The sequence below is a fragment of the Peromyscus maniculatus genome, chromosome 23 (assembly GCF_049852395.1).
Source record: "Peromyscus maniculatus bairdii isolate BWxNUB_F1_BW_parent chromosome 23, HU_Pman_BW_mat_3.1, whole genome shotgun sequence".
Taxonomy (NCBI): domain Eukaryota; kingdom Metazoa; phylum Chordata; class Mammalia; order Rodentia; family Cricetidae; genus Peromyscus; species Peromyscus maniculatus.
Window position 1 is genome coordinate 483,310 of NC_134874.1, and position 25,402 is coordinate 508,711.

Genomic DNA, 25,402 nt, shown 5'->3' on the forward strand with positions numbered 1-25,402 from the left:
ATCATTCCAGGGCTGGAAGTGCCAAGTGGGGCAGGGATACATTTTCCCTTAACTTGAGGACATGGGTCTGTTGGGAGAGACAACAGAAACAACAGAGGGATTCAGGGCCAGAAAGCCACCTGGCTGACTGCTTACAAATTCATCACCAGACAGGACAGGAAAGGAATGTCCCAAGAAGCCACACCATCACTAGCTCTGTTCTCGATTCTTCCAGTCACTGACTTTGAAGATGCCCCAGGGAACTGAGAGGCTACTAACCTGGCCTGCTCTCTCTGCCCAGAGCCTGATCTCTTCCTGCTGAGGCCATGCCTGGGCTGGGCCGCCTGCCTGGGCTGGGCTGCCCTTCCCAACCATGTCAAGACATTACACCCATGCACCCACAGTGCCTCCTTCAGTAAGCACAGCAGCTCCTCAGGTATGTGACCTTGAGCCACTTCTTAGCTCCTGGCCTCGGTTTGCCATTTGCAGGAAAGAGCTGATGCTGGCACACACGAACATCCCCGGGCTAGCTGACACTGGCTCTCCTCAGCGCTTTGCACATTCTGAGACTGTTGGCTGTTTGGAACAGCTCTTAGGACAACCTGTTTCACTCTCAGAAAAAGCAAACAGATATCACTGGCCTTGGCATTAGGCACCAGCTCCAGCAGGAAAACTCAGCTACATATCCATGCTCATCACATCCTGGGACTGCTTGCAGAGGCCACCTTCTGGCCCCAGACAGGAACACAACTGTCCAGGCATGATGAGCTCACACTTCTGCCTGGTATAGGTCTGTGGCCTGTTTAATAGGGAACATTCCCACATCTTGCAATGGATGAGCTTGGTCTCCTCATGAACAAACTGGGTGCAGTGTTCAGCCAGCGTGGGATGCTGAGGGGCTATGTAAATGCACATGAACATTTGTCCTGCTTCCACCTCTTCTACCTGCCCTGGTCTCATGTCCCAGAGTCACTGGTTGAAGTCCTTAGAATTCAGCTAGTCATTTCACCATAAGCCAGCCCTGGAACCAGTTTAGGGCCTGGAACTGGCTTCAGCCTCCAAATCTGCCAACTTACCACCAACCCCAGACTTCCAGAAATCAACACCCCCCACCTCGGAGCTAACAGAGTACCAAGGCCAAGACACTGACTGGATGTTAGTTCATGTCCAGATGGCTAAATGGGGGCCCCACACCCAGACGAATGTGTAAGGCCCCAGTGAAGTGGAGGCCTGTGTCTTTGGGGCAGGGTCTAGGTAGGGTGCAGGTGAATCAGGCTAGCCCAGGAGCTGAAGGTGATCATAGTCACTGGCTGCTACCCCCGTGGGAACTTTTCATTACTGGACCCATTGAGAATCTATTGTTATCTCTGTCACTGGTTGACTGCTATCAAGGCCTTCTCTCTTCTGACCTACAGTGGACAGAGACTCACTGCCGACTCACGAGGGCTGAAATACATGCCTATGTAGTTGAACTATGAGTACACAGGGCATGCTTTCTGCTTGACACTCAGAAGTCATCTCTTCTGAGCCAGACACTAGAGTTAAGTGATGGACCCGACCCTATGACTCCACCATAGAACCCTGTAGGTGAGCTGGGCTGGTGTCTGTCATCCTTCCTTAAATAGCTGTCTTCAGGGTTGAAAGCCCCACTTCCCGCAGTTTTGTAGAGCTAAGTCCTGCATTCTGGAAACCACTGCAGTCACAGACACATGGGACAGCTGTCACCTACTTCTGTAACCAAGTGGATCCAAAACAGCCCAACCTGCTTGCCCTCTGGTCTTTCCTGCTTCTTGCCCACTTTGAGAAAGTTTCCTATTAGCTATGCCAGAGGCTGAGAGATGCCAAGCTTCCATCTCCACCTTTGTGTGAAAGGATGAGATCAGTATACCTGGACCTCCGTGCCTGCCTGGAGCCTGAAGGTAGCCTGCTTGCTCCAGGAGGTCAGATGAGAGTCCCTGTACTTACACTCACCTTTGGACTTTGTAGACAAGCCACCAGTCCATCCAGTTATCCACTAGTTCACTCATCCACCTAAGTAACCAGCCACAATCATCCATCCCTCAATTTGTCCAACTATTCAGCCAATCAGCCAGCTAGCCAACCAACAAACCAATTAAAGTCAACCAACCAATAAGCCAGCATTAATCAAGGCTGGCCCTGGGTGAGTTCTTATACATTGGGCTCATCTGAACAACAGACATGCAGACACATACCCCCTCCTCTTACGGAGCCTTCAAAATCACATGGCTCCCAATAATTGTAAGAAAAAACAGCCTGAAGACAGCAGAGGTGCTAAGGAGGCAAACTGCAGAGAAGGTGGGAGGACTTCCAGAGAGGGCTGCTCTATGCCACAAGGCAGGCAGGCAGGCAGGCCCACTGCCTGTGCTGGGCAGTGTTTCATTTGTTCTGTGACACAACCACTTTGGCCAGAGTTGGCCTAGTTTGTATGCTCCAGTTTGGGAGGCTCCAGACAAGCAACAAAGGTCAAAGCTGGTCCAATCATTTAAAGTTTGCTCCTGCAACATGTCTGGGTGATGATGGCCTGCAGGCTCCTGTACAACCTCAGCAGCCCAAGAGGTCTACAGGGAATGGATGAAGGCCAAGCCCCAAGTAGGAACCACTATTACTGTACTTTCTCAAACAGCTCCCTTATATAGCCACAGGCTGATACTTCTGAGCAGCTGTTCTCTTGGGCGTGGGTGCGGAGCAGGATCTCTCTCAACATGAAGTCTATGCAACCGCACATTCACCCCAGGTGGGCACAGCCACATTCAGTCTCTATCTCTTCCTTATGGCCCCTTGTGGGTTTCTGAGGTCACCTCTGAGACGGCAGTTCTTTTCTCAGTCTTGTGGGCTGAGTTGGGCCCTATGTCTGGTCTTTCATCCAGCCTCATATAGGAACTTAATGTATACATTATCTTGTGTATGTATGTGTGAGTATGCATGCTACAGTGTACATGTAGAAGTGAGAGGACAACTTGTGGGGATTCCTTCTTTTCTTTCACCAAGTGGGTCTGGGAAATTTGAACACAGGTTGTCAGGCTTGGCAACAAGTGCCTTTATCCATCTCTTTAGCCCAATGGGTTTGATGATTTATAATTTTTTAGGTTTATTTTTATTTTGTTTATAGGTGTTTTGCCTACATATATGTCTGTGTACCATGTGTATGAGTGCCCACAGAGACCAGAAGAGGTCATCAGATCTCCCGGAACTGGAATCACAGATTTTGGGAACAACCATCTGAGTGCTGGGAATTAAATCCAGGTCCTCTGGAAGAGCATCCACCACTCTTACCACTGAGCCACCTCTCTTGCCCCAGGTTTTAATTGTTTTTAACCATGTACTTGCCAAACAGTAACATGAGCCCAAGGCATCTCTAGACAGCACCTGAAGGCTCACAGGCCTGGTGTCACTGGCAGCTCCAAGAAGTAGGTTCAGAAGCTAAACTGGCATCCTTGGGGCTAGAACTTTCATGGAGTTTAGTCTTGGAGGGATTCAGCCCTTGGCTCTGGGCTGTGCAGGTCTGTGGAGGAATTGCAAGGAGAAAGAAGGCTCCCAGCCAAGGGGGCAAGAAAGTACCAGTAAAGGACAAGGAGGGAGGTGGGGCAATGGTTAGGGATCCAGATATAGGGAGTTCACAAGATCTCAGAGAAATGCCAATATTGTCCTACTGGGTTCCCAGTGTGGTGGTATTGTGTTCCCCAAAATATTGTGCACCCTAATAAACTTATCTGGGGTCAGAGAACAGAACAGCCACTAGATATAGAGGCCAGAAAATGGTCTTTAATCCTATTACTTGGGAGGCACAGATCCATCCAGATCTCTGTGAGTTTAAAGCCACAATGGAAACAGCCAGGCATGGTGACTCATGCCTTTAATCCCAAGAAGTGAGTCTTTAATCCCAAGAAGTGAGGGCAGAAAGCAGAAAGCTATATAAGGTGTGAGGACCAGGAACTAGGGCTGGTTAAGCTTTCAGGCTTTCGAGAAGCAGTTCAGCTGAGATTCATTCAGATGAGGACTCAGAGTCTTCCAGTCTGAGGAAACAGGATCAGCTAAGGAACTGGCAAGTTGAGGTGGCTGTGGCTTGTTCTGCTTCTCTGGTCTTCCAGCATTTACCCCCATACCTGGCTCCAGGTTTGACTTTATTAATAAGACTATTTAAGATTCATGCTATATCCCAAGCCTATAAGGCTAATTTGCATCCTCTCTGCACTGACCTTGCAGCCCAGCATGTCCCAAGGTCCATAAAGTGGGTGGGACAGACTATAAGCCAGGTTGCTTCCCACCACCCAGCAGCCTCTGTCAGCATGTACTAGTGAAACACTCCCTACTTCCTTGTGAGTGTGAGCCCTGGCAGGACATGGAACATAAAAACCACAAGAAGCTGAAGGAACTTGCACCCAGACCTGTTCAATGGTATTTATGTGAACATGCCACTGACTGGGCAGAGAAACTGAGGCACAGTGCAATGCATGGACTTCTGCAGGTACCACATGTGATAAATGAGAGCTTGAGTGGTATTCTTCTCAGGTACCAGTGCCTGCCAAATGCTGGAATACATATGGTCACTGGTACCCAAGCAGGGCTTCAGTTGACACTCCTTGAGCAGACAAAGAGGCATGGTGGAAGGAACCCTAAGTCACTCCAATTAGCAAGACCAAAGCAAAGCCAGTGTTGTGTGGTAAGCCAGCTTTACGGGAGGGGGAGGCCCCTGGGAATGTCTGCCAATTTCCAGAGTAAATGCTCACACCAAGGTCTGCCTGAAGCTACCAACAATTTAACAGCTTGTGAATTTTCTGAACACTTAGCAATCAGCTTCTGCAAGCTGGTGTTCCTCTAAACAGGGCAACCAGACTAGCAGGCTGGGAAAGAGCTCCAGTAGCCAAGACCTGGTGGCTCTAGCAATGAGGTGCCTCCTTCCCCCACTCAGCTGCAGGCTGCACATGGAAGTGATTGTTTCCAGGGCTGGTGGCCAAGTGCACTGCTGTCCCAGGCAGGAAACATGTGCTTTGTTCTGCTGCTCACATACACTGGGTTTGGGCCCTGAGCCATCTACTGCTGAAGATGAAGGGCCCAGAAGTGTCCCCTCTCACCTGCAGAAGTTAAAAAGTCTACCAGGACTCAGACCCAGAAAGAAGCACATATGGACACACTTGCCACCATGTATATGTCCCAGGTTGTCTATGAAACGTACTACCAAGTGTACACACGTGTACCTGCTCCCCACACACCTTCATGTTCTGGAGCACTTCAAAGGGGCACCAAGGCCCACTGGACCCCAGAATCCTATTATTAAGGCTGAGAATACACATATAAGACAGTGGGAACAGCTACCCTGAGTAAGTGCAGGGCATGACCTGGATGGTGTACATGAAAGTCTGATGAGTCACACACAAGCCGGAAAGAATATTCCCAGAGAAACATGCACACCACCTCAAACTGTTTCATACTCGGACAAATGCTTAACTTGTGGTCCCCTACACTCCACCTAACCTCTGCACTGGCAAGATGGAGACAAGGGTGGGACAGTACACTTTCTGGATTGAGGATAAAGAGTAAGGCTGCCTGGCTGCTTTCTGCTGTAAGTCCTGGAAATCCTTGCAAGGGACAGCAGCTTCCTTAGGCATCCCAGACCCAGAATAGGCCAGAGGTGGAAGGGTGTTTATGCTCTCCTTACCCCAATGTGAAAATTTAATTGAAGACACTCCTGCAGTACTGCCATCCTATACATGCAATATGTCCTGTATACACAGAATGTCAAATGTATACACTATGCCCTGTAAGTATGGCATACTTGCTGTATGCCACAGGTACATCTTGAATACATGGCATTCCATGAGCATAAGATACCCTGTGTATACAATGCATTCTATAGGCAGAATATACTATATGTGTATGGTGTGTACAGTGCATTCCATATGTGTGTTGTATCCAAGCTCTGGCAGCCACTCTATGCCTACTCTTCTTAGGGGATTGACTCCTGCTCCCACATCCTCAGGTCACTGACCCCTGGTCCCGCTATAGACAATAGTCACTGAAGAACTCTGGAGGTCCCCCAGATACAGCACATCTTGGGTCCAAGCTTGGCACTGGCCCAAGTAACCCAAGTAAATGATGCCCTCCTGCAGAGCTGGCCAGGAGTCCACAGCCACAGTAACCCTGATTCACTTCAGCAGAGTGATCATGCTGAAAAGAGACCGAGTTGTGAATCTCTCTGATGCTTTCCGCTCCCCAACCCATAGCCCCTACTCATTGTCAGGTCTGGGCCCTGGCTTCCCATGTCTTCTGAGACCTAGAACAGGTGCTGATACAGCAAAGAACCTCAGCCAGCACAGCAATGAAACTCACCTTTTCTGTTTGGCTGTCTTCAGGCCTGATGGTCCCCTAACCCTGACCACAACACTCACTGACCGTTGTGGACTCCACCCCACACTCCCCTCCACAGGTAAGCACTGTGGCTTCAGACCTGGGTACTCCATACAGTCCTCTCCCTTCAGAACTGAGCTTTCATGCCACCTGACCAGGAGGGGACCCATTTGCTTCTTTCCCCATCATACTTAAGGCCCAGATGTCATTGTTGTTTACTACTGTGCCCAGTGGAGGGCTGGGAGATGGCTCAGGTTAAGGGTTAAGGGCATCAAGCTTCTTTTCATCTTTCGAGGATTCAGATAGTTCTGTGGTGAGGCAGCATATGGCCAGGTCATGGGGCGTGGGGGGATGAGACAAGAGACTAGCAGGATTTCAGGGACCCACAATGCCCTTCAGGAACATGCCTCCAATGATCTGACTTCCCCCTACTAATCCCTGCTTGCTAGGGTTTCCACAGCATCCCATCAGTGCCAGAGGCTGACACCTTTAGCACATGGTCCTTGAGAGATGACCCAACCCAAACCACAGCATGGTGCCATTCCATTTTCATAGGGATCTGCAGGGAGCTATAGGAACCCAGTGCAACTTCACCACCTCCCACCAGTCTGCACTCTGGGTCCTGCATGCTCCTCCCTGACCCCAACCCAAAGGCGCTTCTCTATGTAGCTGTCACACTCAAAACTGTCTCTTTTTGCTCTACTGTACTGCAGTGGTTCTCAATCTTCCTAATGCTATGACAGCCCTCATGTTGTGGTGACCCCCAACCATAAAATTATTTTGTTGCTATTTATAGTTTTAATTTTGCTGTTATAAATTGTAATGTAAATATCTGATATGAGAAGCCCCAAAGGGGTCATGGCCCACATGTTGAGAACTACTGCTCTACTGTGTCTTCCAGACAGAACTGAACTTCATACAGAAAAGACAGTCATTCTTCTTGTTCCTTGCTGAACCCCAGGACCCGAAGCAGGGGCTGAGGATCATAGGGTGGCTGGGATAAGGGCTGAGGGTGTAGGATTACCATGATGGTACAGTGTCCAAGGCTGTAGGGAACAAGGTTCCCCAGTTGACGAGAATCCCACCAGCCCTCAGGTCCTCCATCCCTGGAGGGGAGGGATCCAATGTACATGGGGCTATGGTGGAATACTAGTGGGTTCAATACTAGAGGCCCAGCCCTGTTTTCTATGAAGGCCAGTCAGGCTCAATAATCAAAGCCATTCAAATGTCTCCAGGCCCTGGATGTTGCCTGGCCACAGCAGTGTTACAGAAGCGGACTGGGCCTGCAGATGAGGACAAAGATGAGCCTCAGGGTCTGGGTCTCAGACCAGCCAAGTGCTATGAGAGGAGGAAACGACCAAATTCACAGTGAGAGTAGGAACCACCACAGAAACAGCAGCCACACCTTCAAGTCTGCTAGACCTTTTTATGTTTTTTGGAGACAGGGTCTCAAACAGCCAAGGGTGGCCTTGAATTTTGTATGCAGGTGAAGTACAGTCAATACACCCTAACTTACTCTTTGCCTCTCATTTCCATACCCTGAAGACATATGTGCTATTATGAACTCTCTTACTTTACAGAGACAAAGTCCCAGAAAAGGGATGCTACTTAACAAGGCTGTCAAGCTAGAAAAGGCAGTGCAGGGGATGTGATCAAAGTATGTTGTATACATATATGAAGTAAAAAATTAAAAATATTAAAAATTAAGTCTCTGGCATGGCCATTGCTGGACCACAGCTGCCAAATTGAAGTTCAATCCCTTTGTGACTTCTGACCAAAGCAAGAGCCACAAACAGCATTCCAAAGCACCTTCTCACATTTGGAGGAAGCTCATGTCTTTCCCTTTCCAAAGAGCTGAGACAAAAGTACAATGTTCCATCTATGCCCATCAAAAGGATGATGAAGTTCAGGTTGTTCGAGGACACTACAAAGGCCAGCAGATTGGCATAGTGGTCCAAGTGTACAGGAAGAAACACATCATCTACATCGCATGAGTGCAGTAAGAAAAGGGTAACTGTCCATGTGGGCATCCACCCCAGCAAGGTGGTTATCACCAGCCTTAAACTGGACAAAGACTGCAAAAAATCCTGGAAAGGGAAGCCAAGTCCGGACAACTAGGAAAGGAGAAAGGCAAACACGAGGAAAACAACTGAGAAGATGTAGAAGTAGAGGTGTCTCATACACAACTTTCATTAAAGAATGCTTAAGTTAAAAAAATTCTCTCCTACACACATATATACATGTACACACAGGGAGTGGTGGGTGTCATTCAGTCCTCAGGAGGGCAGCCATTTCCAGATCACTGAGGAACAGGGCAGCCACAGGTCCTGGAACCTGCTGGGAAGGTAGCCTGGCAAAGGTGAACTAAGGCAGGCATCATTCCTGATCTATTCCTTGTCTATGACACCTAAAAGTTGGCAGCCTGTGTTGTTTTTCCTTGGTTAATTTAGCAAGGAATCTTGCAGCTTTATTACCTTTCCTAGTTAGTTTCTAGGCACAACATAGAATCCCCTAGGAAGAAGGACCCTCAACGGAAAAACTGCCTTGAGTAAGCTGTGGACATCTCCAGCCCACTGTGGACCATGCCACCCACAGGCTGGGCTGTATAAGAAAGAGAGCAAGCCAACAAGTGTAAGACTCAAAGTTAACCTGTGAGCCCCACTGCTGTGGGATGTTCTGTAGGTCCTGTGGGAGCCCATTCTCAGGTTCTTTGTGGCGTTACCCAGCAGGTCCGTATAGAGGATGATTAGGACCATGGGCCTGAGTGCAGGTGTTTGAGATGGTCTGCACTTGGCTGTGCTGGGGGATGGTCTGTATGTCAAGTTGCTCTGATTGGTTAATAAATAAAACCTGATCGGCCGTGGCTAGGCAAGATAAAAGGACAGAAAGGCAGAAGGAGACGCTGCAGCCGCCGCAATGACCAGAGAGGCTGCAGCCACCGCCATGACCAGAGACACTGCAGCCGCTGCCATGACCAGCAGCATGTGAAGACGCCAGTAAGCCACCAGCCACATGGCAAGGTATAGATGTATGGAAATGGATCAATTTAAGATAAAAGCACAGTCAGCAAGATAAGGACAGTTGGCAAGAGGCCTGCCACGGCCATACAGTTTGCAAGCAATATAAGTGTCTGTGTTTATTTGGTTGGGTCTGAGCGGCTGTGGGACTGGCGGGTGACAGAGATTTGTCCTGACTATGGGCAAGGCGAAAAAATCAAGCTACACCCCACCTGCCCCAGGACCAGGTCACTTCCTGGAATGCTGGGTTTGTCGTTAAATAGCCCCTACAACATGGGTCTCCTTACCACTCACTGGAAATTCTGGAGAGTAATTCTGACCAAAGTCCATCCTGGTCAGTATTTAATTAAAAGTTGCCTCAATTTGGCTCAAAATTGTGGAACTGGTTTTTCTCTTGTGAATCTCAAGATTAACACAAGCAGCCTTCTCCCATGGTTCCTATCTCCAGACTCTTGCTTTGAATTTGCTCTCTCAACTCCCCTCAATGACGGACTGTGTCTTTTTTTTTTTTTTTTTTTTTTTTGGTTTTTCGAGACAGGGTTTCTCTGCGTAGCTTTGCGCCTTTCCTGGAACTCACTTGGTAGCCCAGGCTGGCCTCGAACTCACAGAGATCCGCCTGGCTCTGCCTCCCGAGTGCTGGGATTAAAGGCGTGCGCCACCACCGCCCAGCCGGACTGTGTCTTTAAGTGAAGGCCACATAAGTTTACCAGGAAGCCCCACAGCTGCTGTCACTTAGTATGTGAGACCCTTTAAGTGTCATGAGTTGTGCTAGCTTCTCTCATGTCCCCAACCAGGGTCTCCGTATCCTTGGGCCCTTGTGCTAGATTTCTAACATTCAATGCAGAAACACAGACATAGACACAAACAGAAGCGCGCACACACATGCACACACGCACCATCTCAGTGATATTTTTTTAAGACAAGGTCTAAGTATTTAGGCTAACATCAAACTCATAAACCTTCCTCAGTCTCCCAAATACTAGGATTACAAGGGTGCACCACTAGCTCATTACTGATTAAACCTCATACTTATTGCATGTTAAAATAATAACACTAAATAAACAAACTTAAATGATATCTATGGTTAATCCCAGCACTTGGGAAACAGAGGCAGGCAGATCTCTATAATTTCAAGGCCAGCCTGTTCTATAGAACCAGAACAGCCAGGGCTACACGGAGAAACCCTGTCTCAAAAACAAAAACAAAAAAAATCCATTCTGGGGCTAGAGAGATGGCTCAGAGGTTAGGAGCACTGACTGCTCTTTCAGAGATCCTGAGCTCAATTCCCAGCAACCACATGGTGGCTCACAACCATCTGTAATGAGATCTGGTGCCCTCTTCTGGCCTGCAGTCATACATGCAGACAGAACACTGTATACGTAATAAATAAATCTTTAAAAAAAAAATCCATTCTGATGGGTTACTTTTGGTGTGGCTTCTCGGACATTTCAAGTCCTTGTGGCTCACGTTACTTCCACCAACAGTGCTGCTCTTAAGTCCAGGCCTATCCGTACCTACCCATACCTGTTTCTCAAGAAACTGCCCAGGAGGCCCGGTAGTGGGACTAGGAAACCAGCTCCAGTAGACTTTTCTTTCATCTTTGCCAACGGTGGGGGACATCCACCGTTCACTGCAGCTGGGGAGAGCCACACTGCATGGGGATACTGGGCCCACCTCGAAGGGTTGACAGACAGCCACAGAGATCCCAGGTCAGGCCTTACTACATGCCATACCCAGGGGATGGGGCACAACACCTCAGATCTCACCCAGATAAGCTACTCCAAAGCCCTGAGACCTTACCCCTCTATTTCTGGCCTGGCCTCACTTCCTTAGCTGGGGTATAAGTTGTTTCCTCTGCCATATGCCTTTCTTCTAAGACTGCTAGGGTGCAGCCCCTGAAGATTTATCAGTTGGAGCTTTGGCCAGAAGAGGCTCTGAGGTGAAGGTCAGCAAGCTGGGACTAGTGTCTGGATGAAACCTGGTGAGCAGGTTGGGAAGGCTGGTAACTTCATTTCACAGGCTGTGCTGTTAACATGGAGGGCAGGATGGGATATGTCATGAGCATCCACCTAGCCAGACATACCTTTGCAGTCATGCAAGGCAGGGTGAGGCAAGTGTGAAACGTGCAAATGCCTTGGGGAGGTGCTAGTGTTCAAGGCAGCCTATGCTTGATTGTTCCCTCCTAGGTTGCCCCAATTCACATACCAACTCGGCCATGGCTGAACCCAAGGATCATTCTAGTTCCAGGCCCTACAACAACAGGGGCCACCCAGCTTCCCAGGGAACTTACCCCAGACACTCCAACTACTCACAAGGTTTACCTTCCTGTTACAGATTCAGTGGAGGACTTCACTGGCTTCTTCAGGCTCTCCTTCCCTTCTTGGTTACGGTCCCTTGCCCATGGTAAGGAGGGCTACACTGAACCTGGTACAGAGCACGAGGCCCTAGCAGCAGTAAACAGATGCTGAGGGCTACTCAAATGATGGCACTGTCCCCAGACCCCATTTCCAAAGGGTCTTCTGGACCCCAGACTCATACCACCCCAACTGAGATGATGAGCCCACTGCAGTCATCAGGACCCAAGCCACCTTCTAGGGCAGCTCCCCACAGCCGCCTGTCCTGCCAGGCCCTCACAGCAGTGTTGTTTGGTCAGATAGGTCAGCAACACTAGACTCTGCCAAACCCAGAGGAACCTGGTCTCTAGTTGTTCAGAAACACCACAGGTCTGCTGTGAGAACTTGACTTTTCTAAGTATACTGCAATAGCAGCTCCCCGAGACAGGTCCCAGAACATGGCCCACGTGACCCAGTCACCAGGATCCCAGTGATGCAGCCCTCCCCATGGTGGCTGTGGTCTTTCTTTCAATTGTGTATATATGTGAGTGCAGCGCCTGTGTGCTGAGGTCTAAGAATGACTCTCCAGAGTCTGTTCTCTCCTGCCACCTTGTGGCATCTGAGGATGGGGCCTGGACACAAGCACCTCTCTACCCGCTGAGCTATCTCTCTGGCCCACTAGGTTCAGTCTTCCTTAGTTAGCAAGCGTTCACAATGCCATGTCCTAGAACCCCCCTGCCCACCATCAGTTATGTATCCCCCCCTACTATACACACAACTAAGAGACACCCAGAGTGGTACAAAAGATACCCTCAGGAAGAACCAGCCAGCCTTTCAACCCTGGAATAGGCTAAGCAGGGCAGTAGGGGATAAGAACAGTATTTTACAATGCACTTTCTGGCCCCAAACGGACAGAAGGACGTGTGTGTGTGTGTGTGTGTGTGTGTGTGTGTGTGTGTGTGTGTGTGTGTGTGTGTGTGTGTGTGTGTGTGTGTAATCAAGAATAGAATTTCCCAGGGCTGGAGAGATGGCTCAAAGGTTAAGAACAGGCCCTAGGTTCTCCTTGGGCAACCCACATGCAACCAACTCTCCTCAAAACACTGGCATGGGTGGGCCTGGTTCAGCGTGTGAATCCTACCCTCAAGAGTTCCACCCTTAAAAACTCAACACCCTCCTCAAACCTCTGCTCATACCTGGGTACCACAGCACTCTCCATCCATGAGGGTCATGGCCAGGACAGGACACAACATGACTCCCAAGTCTCCTCTGTCTAGCACTTAATGAATGGAAGACCAACCCAGATATTTGTTTATCAGTGGAATAAATCATGTGACACAGGTCATCTATTTAAATTATAAAACACTAATACTGCTATAAAAATGGCATGGCACTTTTTATTTTTATAATCACAAAAATAAGTCCCAAACTCTCAGTTCAGAGGCTGCAGTTGAGCATCAGAAAGGGGTCTATCCAGAGTGAACAGGATTTAGGAGAACAGATACCAGGCAGAGTGACTGGGCCCCCTGGCTTACTCAGTCCAGAGAACCCCAGGTAGCCAGCAGAGGTTCCAAGCCCAGGGTCTTTCTGCTCTCATCATCTCCCCTTCCCTTAGGGCTCAATCTAGCCACTGAGACTCTAGCAGATCTAGTGTGGGGCTGGCTGCTCTGAGATGGGACTAGGGCAGGGGTGAACAACCCCTCATCACAGGTAGTGGGCTATGGGACAGGTGCAGGCTCTGTAGAAAGAGGCATCAGAATCAGGGCTGAACTCTGTTATAACAGGGATGAAGAGTCCAGACAGAGGCTTCTAGCTGCCCTACCAGTGCCTCTGGGGTAGAGAAAGAACCCTGAGAGGTGGAGAAGCAGCCACTGAGTCACTACCCCTTCACATCTCCTATGTGGCCAGAGGATCTTCAAGTAGACACTAAGATCATCCCACAGCTAAAACAAAGTGTGACCTGAAATCTGGCCAACCAAATCCACACTATGGCCCTGAGTCACCTAAGCCATTCTGCTCAGGGCAGGGAATACAGTGGGTGGGGAGTGGGGGACAAGAGAGTGAGGCCTAGGCTGGTACTCCATCCCACATGCCTAACACATACAGATACACATTGCGCACACCACTCACACCTGCACACATGCATGAGAAGACTCAGAGATGCAAAGACATTGTTGGCAATTAGAGGGAGGCACCAAAAGATGCTGAAGGGTCCCAACAGGCTCCGAGTCTTTAGGGTGGCTGTGTAACCTCTCCTAGGAGTTGTCCAACATAAAGCAGCACATGTGAGGGGCACAGTAACATCAAGAGGCCTGACACCCATGGAGGGGACAGTAGGATGAGGGGATGATACGGAGTTCATCTCTCCTTCTGATGCGATGAGCCTGGGCCTGATGTCGGCACAGCAGGGGTTCTTGCCTTGGCCTCAATAAATAGCCTCAGGGCAGTCTGGGAAAGCATTTTAGGACTAAAGAGTAACAGTTCTCACTAGTGTGGACTGTTAGTGCAGCCCAATCGTAGCATGACAAATTTACCCAGGGAGTTATCTACAAGCCTCAGGCTCCAGGACTCACAGATGGGGCTTGGCGGGCCACCCCTGGGGCAGAGTGTCGAGTCCACTGTGTCCTCATGGGCCTGAAGGGATGGCCCAGGATTGAAGGCCGGGGCTGAGGGGCTGGCACCAGATCCAGCAGGGACTGACGCCTTGGCTGACAAAGGGGCCTAAGAAGAGGCTGGGGGGCCAGGCCTGGCTGCCCCAGAAGTGAAGGGCGATCGGGTAGGGGAAGTAATGGTTGGGGTTTGCGAGGCTGGTCTGGGCCCAGAAGTGACCTCAGGGGCTTTTTTGGGCCCATGAGGGGCTGTTTGGGTAGGTGGGACTGCTCTGGACTAAGATGTGGGCATGTCTGTTGTGACTGTCTAGGACTCAGCAGGGCAGGCTTGGGAGGGCTACTTTGCTCTGGGCCTTGAGCTAATTGCTGGGGCTGCTTGGGGCCCACTGGTGACTGTTGGGGGCAGCTGGACTGGCCCATGAGGGCTCTATGGGGCTGGCTCTGCTGATGTGGGGCCAAGAGTGCCTGCGGGGGGCAGCAGCACTGGCCTGGAAGGCAGCTGGTGGGACGGCGGCTTGGTTGCAAGGTGAGAGTCGGAGGGGGCTGGCACTGCTGGCACTGCTGGCACTGCTGGCACTGAGCTAGCAGCGACTGTGGGGGCTGGCAGCGCTGTCCTGAGGCAGCCCTACAGGGCTGGTCACAGAGACACAGTGTGGTCCTTGACTGCAAAGGTCCGCAACGGTGCCACACGGTCAGTAGAGACCGGCAGAGGTGACACGAGGTCAACAGGGACCGAAGTGGGTAGCGATGCCATGGAGTCTGGATGGACCGCAGGCGCTGCCTGGAGCCTGGAAGCGCCAAGAGTGGCCTGCGGGGCTGAGCCAGGCGTGAGCGCTGGGTCTGGCTGAGCTGATCTGGGGCCGGAAGCAGATGCTGGGGCCGGTGATGCTGATCAGGGCCCAGAAGTGGGCGCCGGGGCTGGCAAGGCTGTCTCAAGCCTAGAAGTGATCGATGGGGCCAAGCACGCTGACCCGGGGGTGGCCGCTGGGGCTGGCAGGGCTGCCCCGGGGCTGGGAGGGGCCCCTGGGGCTGGCTGGACTGGCTGGGCTGTTCCTGCTGCTGGTGCTGGGCCGGGCCGTTCTGGTGCCAGGGGCTGGCTGGGAGCGGCCCCCCTTCTGGGGAGCACACCTGCATGGAAGAAAGAGTATGTGTCCACCTGGGCAGGTGCGCCCACGGACCCCCCATCCAGCCCAGGCCCAAGACATGCTATTCCCTCTCCAGAGCCCAATTCCCAAGGGAGCTCAGAGCAGAGCCTTAACTGCTGAGAAAAGCCCTTTTCTATAAAAAGAGAGCACAGGCCTAGGGTCCCCAGGAGGAATGCAGCTGTAGCACTGAGCCATGACCCAGGACAGACCCAGGCAGCCCAGCCCAGTTTCCACCTGCTCTGACAGACCTCATCTGACCAGGAACACTCCTCCTCCAGGGGGGCCATCCTTTTCCTTGGTTTCTCCTCTCACTGCTGGACCACCAACCTGAAGCCTCTGGCTGAGCACTCCCCTCTCTTAGCAGGAGCCTGGTCCCCACATCCATTTACAGAGACACTCTAGATGTCTCCAGACACCTAGTCGGCGGAACCTGACGGACGCAGTGGGAAACGGGGCCGGCCTATCAGCTTGGCACTGTCACCCATCCTGGCCAGCACACACCCCTCTACTCCTGGGGAGAAGCAACAACACTGGCCAGGCAGGCCTTTCCAGCTGGGCAGACAGACAGGTCCCCGCACCTCTGTGACCAGCCTGGCTCCTACCTGTCTACCCCGTACCCCAAGCCCAGCAATGATGGAGTGCATTGCCAGGCAGGCCAGACGCCGAAGGGTGGGGTCCAGGTGCGTGTATGGTCCTGGTGCAGATCCCACCACTGCAGAGGTCTTGAGTAAGGGAGGGCACAGGATGCTCACCTGTTTGGAGGGCTGCAATGGGACCTTCCTAGTCCCTTCATCACAAGTGGGCTCGGCATCCTGCCCCGGACTGCCCACCTCCAGCGGCTGCCTGTTCTCACTCAGCTCAGCAGATGGGCAGTTTTCTGACTCCCGGGGCTTCTTGATGAGGCGTTGATCCCATTTCTCCTTCCGCTCGTGTGGCTTCAGAGCCATATCCTTCTGCAGAGGAAGAAGGAAATGCCTGTCAATCTGTGGGAACACCCTAGGGAAACAGAGCAGGCTCTCAGGCTATGGTGACTCCTCAGGGTAAGGAGCCTCTAACCTGGGAAGCCATATCTGAAGGTGATGGCTGAATGATGTAGGAAGGCCCCAAAGTTCCCAGGGGCCCAATAAACATGTAGAATCTTCATGAATGGTATACCTGGGAACTCTGAGGTGACACACATAGGAAATGTCCCTTGGTAACATGCTACATAGAATAGGAAATGCCCCAGGTGATACCAAATTTCCCAAAGGAAGTGCCCCCACGTGATCCCAATTCCTCAGTTCTTCCCAGTGACAGACTTCATTCCACAGGAAGCATCACTATCCAGGAGACTGCATATATCCAGAGCCTTGCCAATTATCCTTCATGTTGCCCAACTTCTAGGTCATTAGTCAGGTAGCCCTGTCAGTGGCCATCTGTGCCCCCATGTTCTGGGGCCCCCACTTCTGCAGCGATAACCAGCACTGATCACCAATGGTGGTACAGAAATGAGATAAACACTCACATGCATCTTGGACTCCCTCAAAGCAGTGGCTAGTGAAGGTCTACAGAAAGACAAAACCTCCCAGAAAACAGAAAGCCTGCATGTAAGGAAACACCACAAGGAAGCCAAGGGAGGGCCACCACAAAGCCACTCTATCATCACAAGACCTCAGAGGCAGAGCCACCATGCTTCCCCCTCCCAGAGATAGAAGGTCAGAGTTTTCTGCCCTACCTTGGACAGGTCAGGGCTGAGCATAAGGATCTTCTGCAGTATACAAGTATTTTGCAGGTCCTGATCTCATTTCCTTGTCCCCATACTGCAGACTGTCTAGTCACCTGTCCACAAGGGCCCTGGGCTATCCAGACTGCCCTGCTGCTAAGGGCTGAGATGTACAAAAAGAGCAAGGATTTGCAGGAACTCTGATGTTATAACTGTGATGGGGCTGCCTGCAGGGGTTTCAGACCCAAAGTCTAAATAAACTGAGGTCAACTTTAGTGGATACTGAGCAATGACAATCTCTGACTAGGACACCAACGGGTTATGGGAGGGGGCAAGCCTGGATTTCCCCAAAAGCAGAAAGGCAGAAGGAAAGAGATTATTATGAAATAATCAGACAGGGATGCTGACAGCCAGTGAGTACAGATCCAGTCCCAGGCCCCTACCGAGGGTTTGAATTTACTATCCTTCTTCTGTATGTATTTGGTACTTTGCTTTTTAAAAGATCCAAGATTCCACTGGCTCCTCCCATTCTGTTGGTCCACTTTCTGGCCTCATCCTGCACACAGGACTGTTTTCCTGGTCATCTGCCCCACTTAACCTAGGGAAGGAAGGGCTAGTGAGTGATAGTAGCCAGCCCCTACCGAGAAGAGACCTTCAAATTTCCCTAATGAGTGCATCTTGTGTACATTCGCCTGAGAGAACACAGGTGACTCACTCAGGGCACTAGCAGGACTGTCATCAAACCTCAATTCTGAAACTTTTGGTGTAAACCAACTTTTTCACCTTTCATATTAGAAGAACAGAGAAAATGCTCAAGCACCACCTAGACTATCTGGAGAATAATGGGTCATTCTGTCTAGCTGGCCATTCTGGGAGCTTAAGCCTGGCCACAGCACTGCCCTGTAGAACGTGTCTCTAAAAGTCCCCCCGCCCCCCGACTTTAGACTACCAGTGAGGGAAACGACTTCACTAGCCTAACCTATACTCAGATCACAGAATGGATATGACACACAACACAGGGCTGCCTTTAGCAATGTCCCATGGTTGCTGCTCTACAATCTACCACCTCCTACTGGATAAGCACTGAAGCTCAGAGGTTTTGCAGCCATAAGCCAGGGCCCAGGCAGTCAGCACTGGAGCATGGGGCTGCAGACTGACTGCAGCACCAGGTTCAGGTAACCCTTAGAGAAAGCAGGGCTCTAGACTAGCTGTCTTCAAGTGAACAAAGCAATTCCAGGGAAATTGTTGACCACTCACTCACAAAGGTGCCAGGACACCAAGGAAAGGCTCAAAACACTTATGGATTGCAGACGTGAAATGTAAGTTACAGATAAAGAAAGAACAAGTTCCATATTCACAATCCAGTGTAGGCCCTGCCTTGGGCATTCTGTTAGACACACACTAGATCCACATACAACCAGTACTGAGTACCTTAAAACCAAATGCAGACACCAGAGGCTCAGAGAAGCCACCCAGAAAGACAGCCTGGTCTCTAGTGCCCCAGAGCCTTGCAATCAACCCTACTCCAGCACCCTGGGGAATGCCAGCTCCAGGAGTATGGCAGAGGCCAAACACTGGGAGCCCAAGGAGTCATCCTATTAGGACATGTAGCTACAAGATAGAGTACATAGTAGATCTGACTATATCATGTACATCAGGGCTAGCCACCAGTTAGTCAAGCTCACATACAAGGCTGTTTGTGGCAACAGTCCCACAATCATGCCAGGCTTCAAACTTGTGTTCCCCTCCTCAAAAAGAATACCAAAGCTGAGTGCCTAGTAAAGAAAACTGCCCATTCACCATTCAATTTTCTTTTTCTTTCTTCTTCTTTTTTTCTTCTTCTTCTTCTTCTCTCTCTCTCTCTCTCTCTCTCTCTCTCTCTTTCTTTCTTTCTGACTTTTCGAGACAATGTTTGTCTCTGTGGCCCTGGCAATCCCAGAACTCTGCTCTGTAGACCAAGCTGGCCTCGAACTTAGAGATCCACCTATCTCTGCCTCTCAAGTGGTAGAATTAAAGGACTGCCCAGGTCCCCCTCCCATTCAGTTTTCTAGTGGTGACATAACATGACCGCTCCCGCCGTGTTACTGCTATGCAATACCAATACATTTCTAATTGCACTTCACTAAACCAACCACAAGGAGACTTGCTCAGCCCCGTCCCCTTTAGTCAAGAAGGTACATGCTCACTCTTACTCCTGTTAGCAACAAGCCTAAGACTGTTCCCTTTGGCAAAGCAAGAAAGCCTGGCCCAGCTTCCCACCCCATACTGCCCCTTGAGTTTGGAGCTTCAGAACCTTTACAGGTAACCATTGCTCCAGCACTCCAGGCTCCCTTCTTACCAACTACTTAAAAACCCCAGCAGCCCTCCTCATACTTCCCCTCACGCTTAATCTACCCTGTTTACTTGTTCACTGACTGCAGTCTGTCCCCACTTCAAGGTCTCCATTCAGGCAGGACGCCCATGAACCACTACGTCCCTGCAGTGACCTTTGACCCCTGGGGTTAAGCACCAACCTACTGCCATGGCATCTTTTTGTTGTTTTGTTTTGGTTCTTTCAAGACAGGGCTTCTCTGTGTAGCTTTGGAGCCTGTCCTGGAACTCACTCTGTAGACCAGGCTGGCCTCGAACTCAGAGATCCGCCTGCCCTTGCCTCCCAAGTGCTGAGATTAAAGGCGTGCGCCACCACTGCCTGGCCTGCCATGGCATCTTAATTGGAACTAAGCTAAGGTGGAAACAGGGCTCTCCCACCCAAATCTCCCTCTCTTCAGCTTACCTCTCCCAACTGGCTAGTGACTTTCATTCATCTAGAACCTGTGTCACATATTCCCAAGAGAAATGTCCATCTCCACAGGCCCTCATGACTTCTTACCTGCTCCAGAAGGCTCTAAACCACTGCACCCCATCTCTGAAATCTCCAAGTTCATGAATGTCACCTTCAGACCCACCACCCAGCTGCCAGCAACCAATGACAGCAGGCTTCAGTGTATAGGCCAAGGCTCCTGAGTGTCCTGTGACCAGTGCAGGCTCACATGATACAAGGAGGCAAAGATACAACCATGCTGCTAACAGAACTACTGCTACAGTGCTGGGGTTCAGAAAAAGTTGGGGAGGCCAGAGCACCAAGGGATCCAAGGGCCACAGCCCACCCTGCAATTGCTGAACAAAGTGTTTTGCCAGGGTTCTGGCAAAGAATCTTCATCCTTTCAGATCTTAGTCCAACAGCTGCACTATGCACAACACCGTCTGGGCAGAGGGTCACCTGGAGACAACAGCAGACCTTACTCTATGGCTAAACAAGGTGTAGTAGAGGTATGACGTGCTGACATTAGCAGTACTATCCAGGAAGAAGCTGGAGCTAGACAGAAGAGCACAGAGGCCACTTGCTTGGGGTCTATATCAAGCTACTACATCATATCCACATTGCTGGCCTGAGCAATGGTTCGTAAATCAGTCTCCAAAATCCTTTCTTCCAGCTTCAATTTGTTGAAAGGCCATGGTCCATTCAGACAGACAGCCTTGTTCTCTGATCCTATGCCTCTTGTTTATTTGTTTGTTTGTTTGTTTGTTTTGGCATGGTTTCTCTAAACTGCTGTGAGGACTGAGGCCTAGGACAGGGCCAATGAGGGAGGTGGCCTAAGGGTAACAGTATGCCAGGAAGAAGGTAGCATGTAGGAGGGACCTATGGGATTTCAGTTCTGACCCCATGGCCTGACTGGGGCCACTCTTGTGAGGATGAAGGTTCTGTGTACTTTGAACACAGTTTCCCACAGCCATAAAAGACAAGAAATTAGATCACCTAGATTTGGGAGTGAGGACAGTGAAAAGGGGTGGGGACCCAGATGAACAAGGTGGTCTCAGAGCAGAGACAAGCTTCAACCTGTGTGGCCAAAGCAGGAAAGGGGAGAAAGTCTAGGGACTCTAGGGCAGAGCCCAAGTCCCTGCACATGGCTGATGATACCTGCTCCAGACTATCCTAGGTTTGGGAGCCTTCAAGCCCCAGTCAGAAAGACTGGGTCCTCAGTATGCTCCCATGAGGTCAGTACTCCTAAGAGGGACAGTCTACCCTAAACCATTTTCCCCCCTGGCCTATCCTCTTTAGCCAGAAAGCAAGGCAGGCCAACAACCCATCCATCTGTCCACAATAGCACTTTCTCCTCCAAGCCCTGGGAAGATACATCTCAGGTCTGATTTCTGCCACACTCTAGGCCCCTCCAAGCTTCAGCACAGCTGCTGCTCAGCTGTCATTCAGGGTGTCCCCCAAAGCCTCTTCTGCAGCACAGGGGCAGCTGAAGCCAGCCTGGATATTTCTGATGCCACAAGCCTGGGACATGAAAGGATCTGGGTTAAGTTTAAACACGTGGGGGAGGGGCAACAGGCAAGCATCCAAACTGAGCCTGTTCTTCCTCTCTGCATTGGAGACCATTCAAGTGGTCCAGTTCTGGATGTAGGTCCAGCAGGGTCTGCCTGGGGTAAACTGAGTCTAAAAGGAAGACACGGGGACCTACACACGTTCACCACAGGACTCTCATCCTTGTGTCCTGTGGGTGGCAGGGTGAACAAGCACATGTTGCCTCATTACCCTTCCTGCAGACAAGGAACTATGGCTCAGAGCAGGAAGCAGGTTTTCCCAAGCAAGTTACAGACTTCCCTGCTATGCTTGGCTGGCAAGGCCGGGGGCAAAGGAAGCCCAGGGCCTCTTCCTGGGAGTTAGGAGACCGTGGCTGCACTGCTGGGGAATGTGTAGAAGCCCTGAGACAGGCTCACCCGTATTCCTAGGACCCTAGAAGAAAATGTGGGTTCTATTCTTGAATGACAGAAGCCCCTGAGGATGGAGTCTTGAGAAGCAAGTTTACTCCCAACTCTACTTGACTAACCCCTATCTCAGATGGAGGGAGGAGCTAGGGGTACCGAAGACACACTCCTCCCTGGGCAGTCACTTGTGGAAGCCCACAAAGTTTTCCTAGTGAGAGCTGAGCTTGCTTTATACAGCAGGACTGCATTAGGGGGATGGCTTGACCACATGCATAGTTACAGGTGTTTGGAAGGGTCTGCACTTGGCTGTGTTGAGGAGGTCTTTCGCTCCACCCCTTGGCATTCTTTTAAAAGCCCTTTAGTAGGGACAGAAGGAGCCATGGGTTTTGACCCAGGCCCTACCGAGGCTATCCTATGTTTCTGTTTCTATCCTCTAAATTTCTATCTACATATTTCTCACTTCTCCCTCATCAAGAGTACCCTGAGGGAAAAAGAGGGAGCTGGTCTCCCTCAGTCACTGTACTCCTTCCCTGTCTGGGTCTACGTCATTCAGCCCCCGGTTCTAAAGGTATTGGCAATAATCATGGAATGAGGGAAGGGCAGGTCATACAGAACAGAATCTAGTCAAGGGGCAACTAAAGCCCTACAGTATGAGCAGTACCCCCAGAGCCAGGGTCTGAGGCGGTGGGGTGGTCAGGGTAGATCAGAAGGATCCCTGTGAGAACTCTGGCTTTTATAGGAGAGGAACCTGGGCCTTTTGAAGAAGAGAAAGCTGTCAGGCTGGAGAACAAACTGCAGGAAGGGGTGAGGACAGCCAGGATGCAGAAAGCTAGACATGGAAGCCAGGAGTCGGCTGGTCAGTCAGATGCCAAGGCAAGAGCTACTAGCAAAATGGAACAAAGTAGGAACAGAGGGAGCTGGCCACTTTCCAGGAATCTAACCTGAATCTCACTAGTGTCTGTCACTTTACTCTGTGCCTCAGTTTCTCCATGAGGGTGGGAACAATACTGCAGCCTCATTAGAGGCTACTGGAAGGGAAAGCCCAGTATACAAAATCTTCCACCACACCGGCACCCTAGAGACAGTGCAGCATTGACCTGTTTCTGCCATTAAACAACAATGCACTGGTTAAGGCCAGGGCTTCGAGGAACAGCTATACCACAGAAACGTTGACACATGTGCCTCTGCTCCTTACAGCCAGAGGGACCGGTTGGTACAGGATATGCAGGCACCACCGAGGAGGCATCCTGAGAAATCTAAGGGACTGTTCTTCCTGAGATGGCTGCTTCCAGTCAGAATCAGAGCTGGGCTGCCAAGCCAGGCCATCACTCCATACACAACTGCACGCCCCACACAGGACATCTGTCTGGGTAGAAAGCTCTGTACACAGCATGAAGCCGCAAACCGAGGAGCTCTCCAGACCAGCTCTCCATAGAAACCACACAGGAAAGCTCACGCTGTGCTGAGGAATTCTAGTTAGTACCTAGCTGGTACACTTTCCTTTTTTAACTACTCAGGTAGAGCATGGCACTAGAGCACTATCCCTGAGTCCGCAAAACATCATCTCACATTGGTTTCTGAAGAAGCCACCTTGGGTGCTCCCCTGCCTCAGCCTCCATACCTTCCTTATCTTGCCAACCTGAAATGAACACTTGCTAACCTGCCACCCAATGACTATCCTCCCCAAAAAGCCAGCAGCACCCTCCTTCTCTTCCAGCTTTACTCTGGCTGGTTCCCTCCAAAAGGACCCCAGACCCACCATTCTGTGCCCCCAGACTCCAACAATAAATACCCCTCTCAATGCCCTCCTGACACTCACCAGTGATAGACAGACCTTATAGGTGACCTTTGGGGCTGGCACAGGTCAGCCCTGGTCACCCCAACACCCAGGCTAAGCCAGCTCATGTGCTGTGGGACAGACCTATAGCCACAGACCTGATGAAGTCTAATGGGATGTCAAGACTTCAATGGTTATATACTTACAGACCTCCAGTCCTGCAAACTGGAACAAAAGGACCTTTTCTAACCTGCAGTGTAGAGACTGAGGAACGGTCTCTTAGTAAAGAGGAGTGGGCCTAGATGGTATCTATCATCCTTCCCTTACTTCTCTTATTAGAGTCTTGCCAATCTGAGTCTGTGAAAGTGTCAGAATCATCATGCTCTCCTTGTTGGGTCAAGTAGATCCACTCCACATTCCCTTAGGCTTAGCATCCACCCACAGTCAAGAGCTGCCTTCTGCTTTGCTTAGACTGTGCGCCTCTGGAAGGGCAGCAGAAGAGAAGGGTTCCAGGGATAAAATTCCTCATGGATGGCTGCAAAGCAGAGTTCTGGGGCCAACAGGCTGGTATGTGGATGGGAGCCAGCCAGGTACCTGCCGTTCCAATGTAATGTTCTGCCTAGTTTCATATCCTCTACTCTACCCTACACAAACAAAGCCTCCATCACATCCCTCCTTCCCCCATCCTGAGCTATTCATCCAGAGCTAGAAGCCACAACCACACCCAAGCATGTCAGGGAGCAGAGGTTCTAACTCACCTAGCAGCAGTTGGGGATTCAGCGGGCGGGAAGAGCTATAGGCCTGGATTCAAGCCTGGATCATTTTGGCAGGAACAGGTAGGTCATGGAACGGAACAAGGAAGTTGTCTAGTGAGTGTGGAGTCTGAATGGAGGGGTGCTAAGGAAAGTGTAGATGGGGGGCAGCTTGGGTCACAGGGACTTGAGTAGACCAGGCCCCTCCCACACTACCTAACCCTCTAACCAGGCTGCATGCCCAGGACTTTAACAGATGGGCACTGCTTTACCATGTATCCCTCTAGGTCTTGGCTTCTGCTCATAGTTGGGCCTCCTGAAAAGGCTTCTTGACTCAAAAGCCAGGCCCTATCACAAATAATGCTGACCAACTGGTCACCAGTTAACAAGGCTGGATTCTGGAACTTGAGAATTTTGTCCAGTAAAAGAAGTAGCTAATCCAGAGTGCAGGAAAAGAGAAAAGTTCCTAATCCAAACAGTAGAGCTGGTAGAACAAGACAGCCTCAGACCAGGAACACAGCAGCAAAACTCATAGCTAAACCTAGAATAGACTCCATCCATATATGCAGCTCTCTATAGGGTTCCAGAGACACCCCAAGAGCTAACAGCTGAAATGTTACTGGAGCCTAAGAACAAAACCCAGGCTCAGTCAGCAAGGCATAGGAAGGTACTTCAAGACTAGTGTCCCCATGACATGCTGCCATGTCAGAACCAAAATTAAAGGGACCTCACTCACAAAAAGGAAAGATGCCAGAGGAATACCATTAATTGGTGGCTTTGGGAATGCTATGAAATGACAAACTGGCAGCACAGTAAAATTAGAGTTACAAATAAAAGCAAGATGAGCAGGGTCAAGTGCTTGAGGACCCAATGAGAACTCAAGAGCATTACCTGGGAGCAAATGGGAACAGCTTTGGGAAAATGGCTTATAGAAGCAGAATGGGAGGTGGGGGAGGCGGATAAAACAAAACAC

The 25,402-nt window shown here is 50.5% G+C and overlaps 1 protein-coding gene and 1 pseudogene across 15 annotated transcripts in view; one reads left to right on the plus strand and one right to left on the minus strand.

Annotated features, from left to right (window-relative positions):
- Fbrsl1 (fibrosin like 1) overlaps positions 1-25,402 on the minus strand; it is a 91,541-nt gene that overhangs the window by 60,392 nt on the left and 5,747 nt on the right. For 14 of the 15 annotated variants that reach the window (XM_076561194.1, XM_042268140.2, XM_076561193.1 and 11 more), the window contains exon 2: positions 16,199-16,399. In XM_076561194.1, coding sequence (XP_076417309.1) covers positions 16,199-16,399 — 201 coding nt within the window. Of the gene's footprint in view, positions 1-13,064; positions 15,430-16,198; positions 16,400-25,402 lie in introns of those variants that run through there. The other variant, XM_042268147.2, reaches the window with a different exon arrangement.
- On the plus strand, positions 6,094-8,932 carry LOC102925706 (large ribosomal subunit protein uL24 pseudogene; annotated as a pseudogene).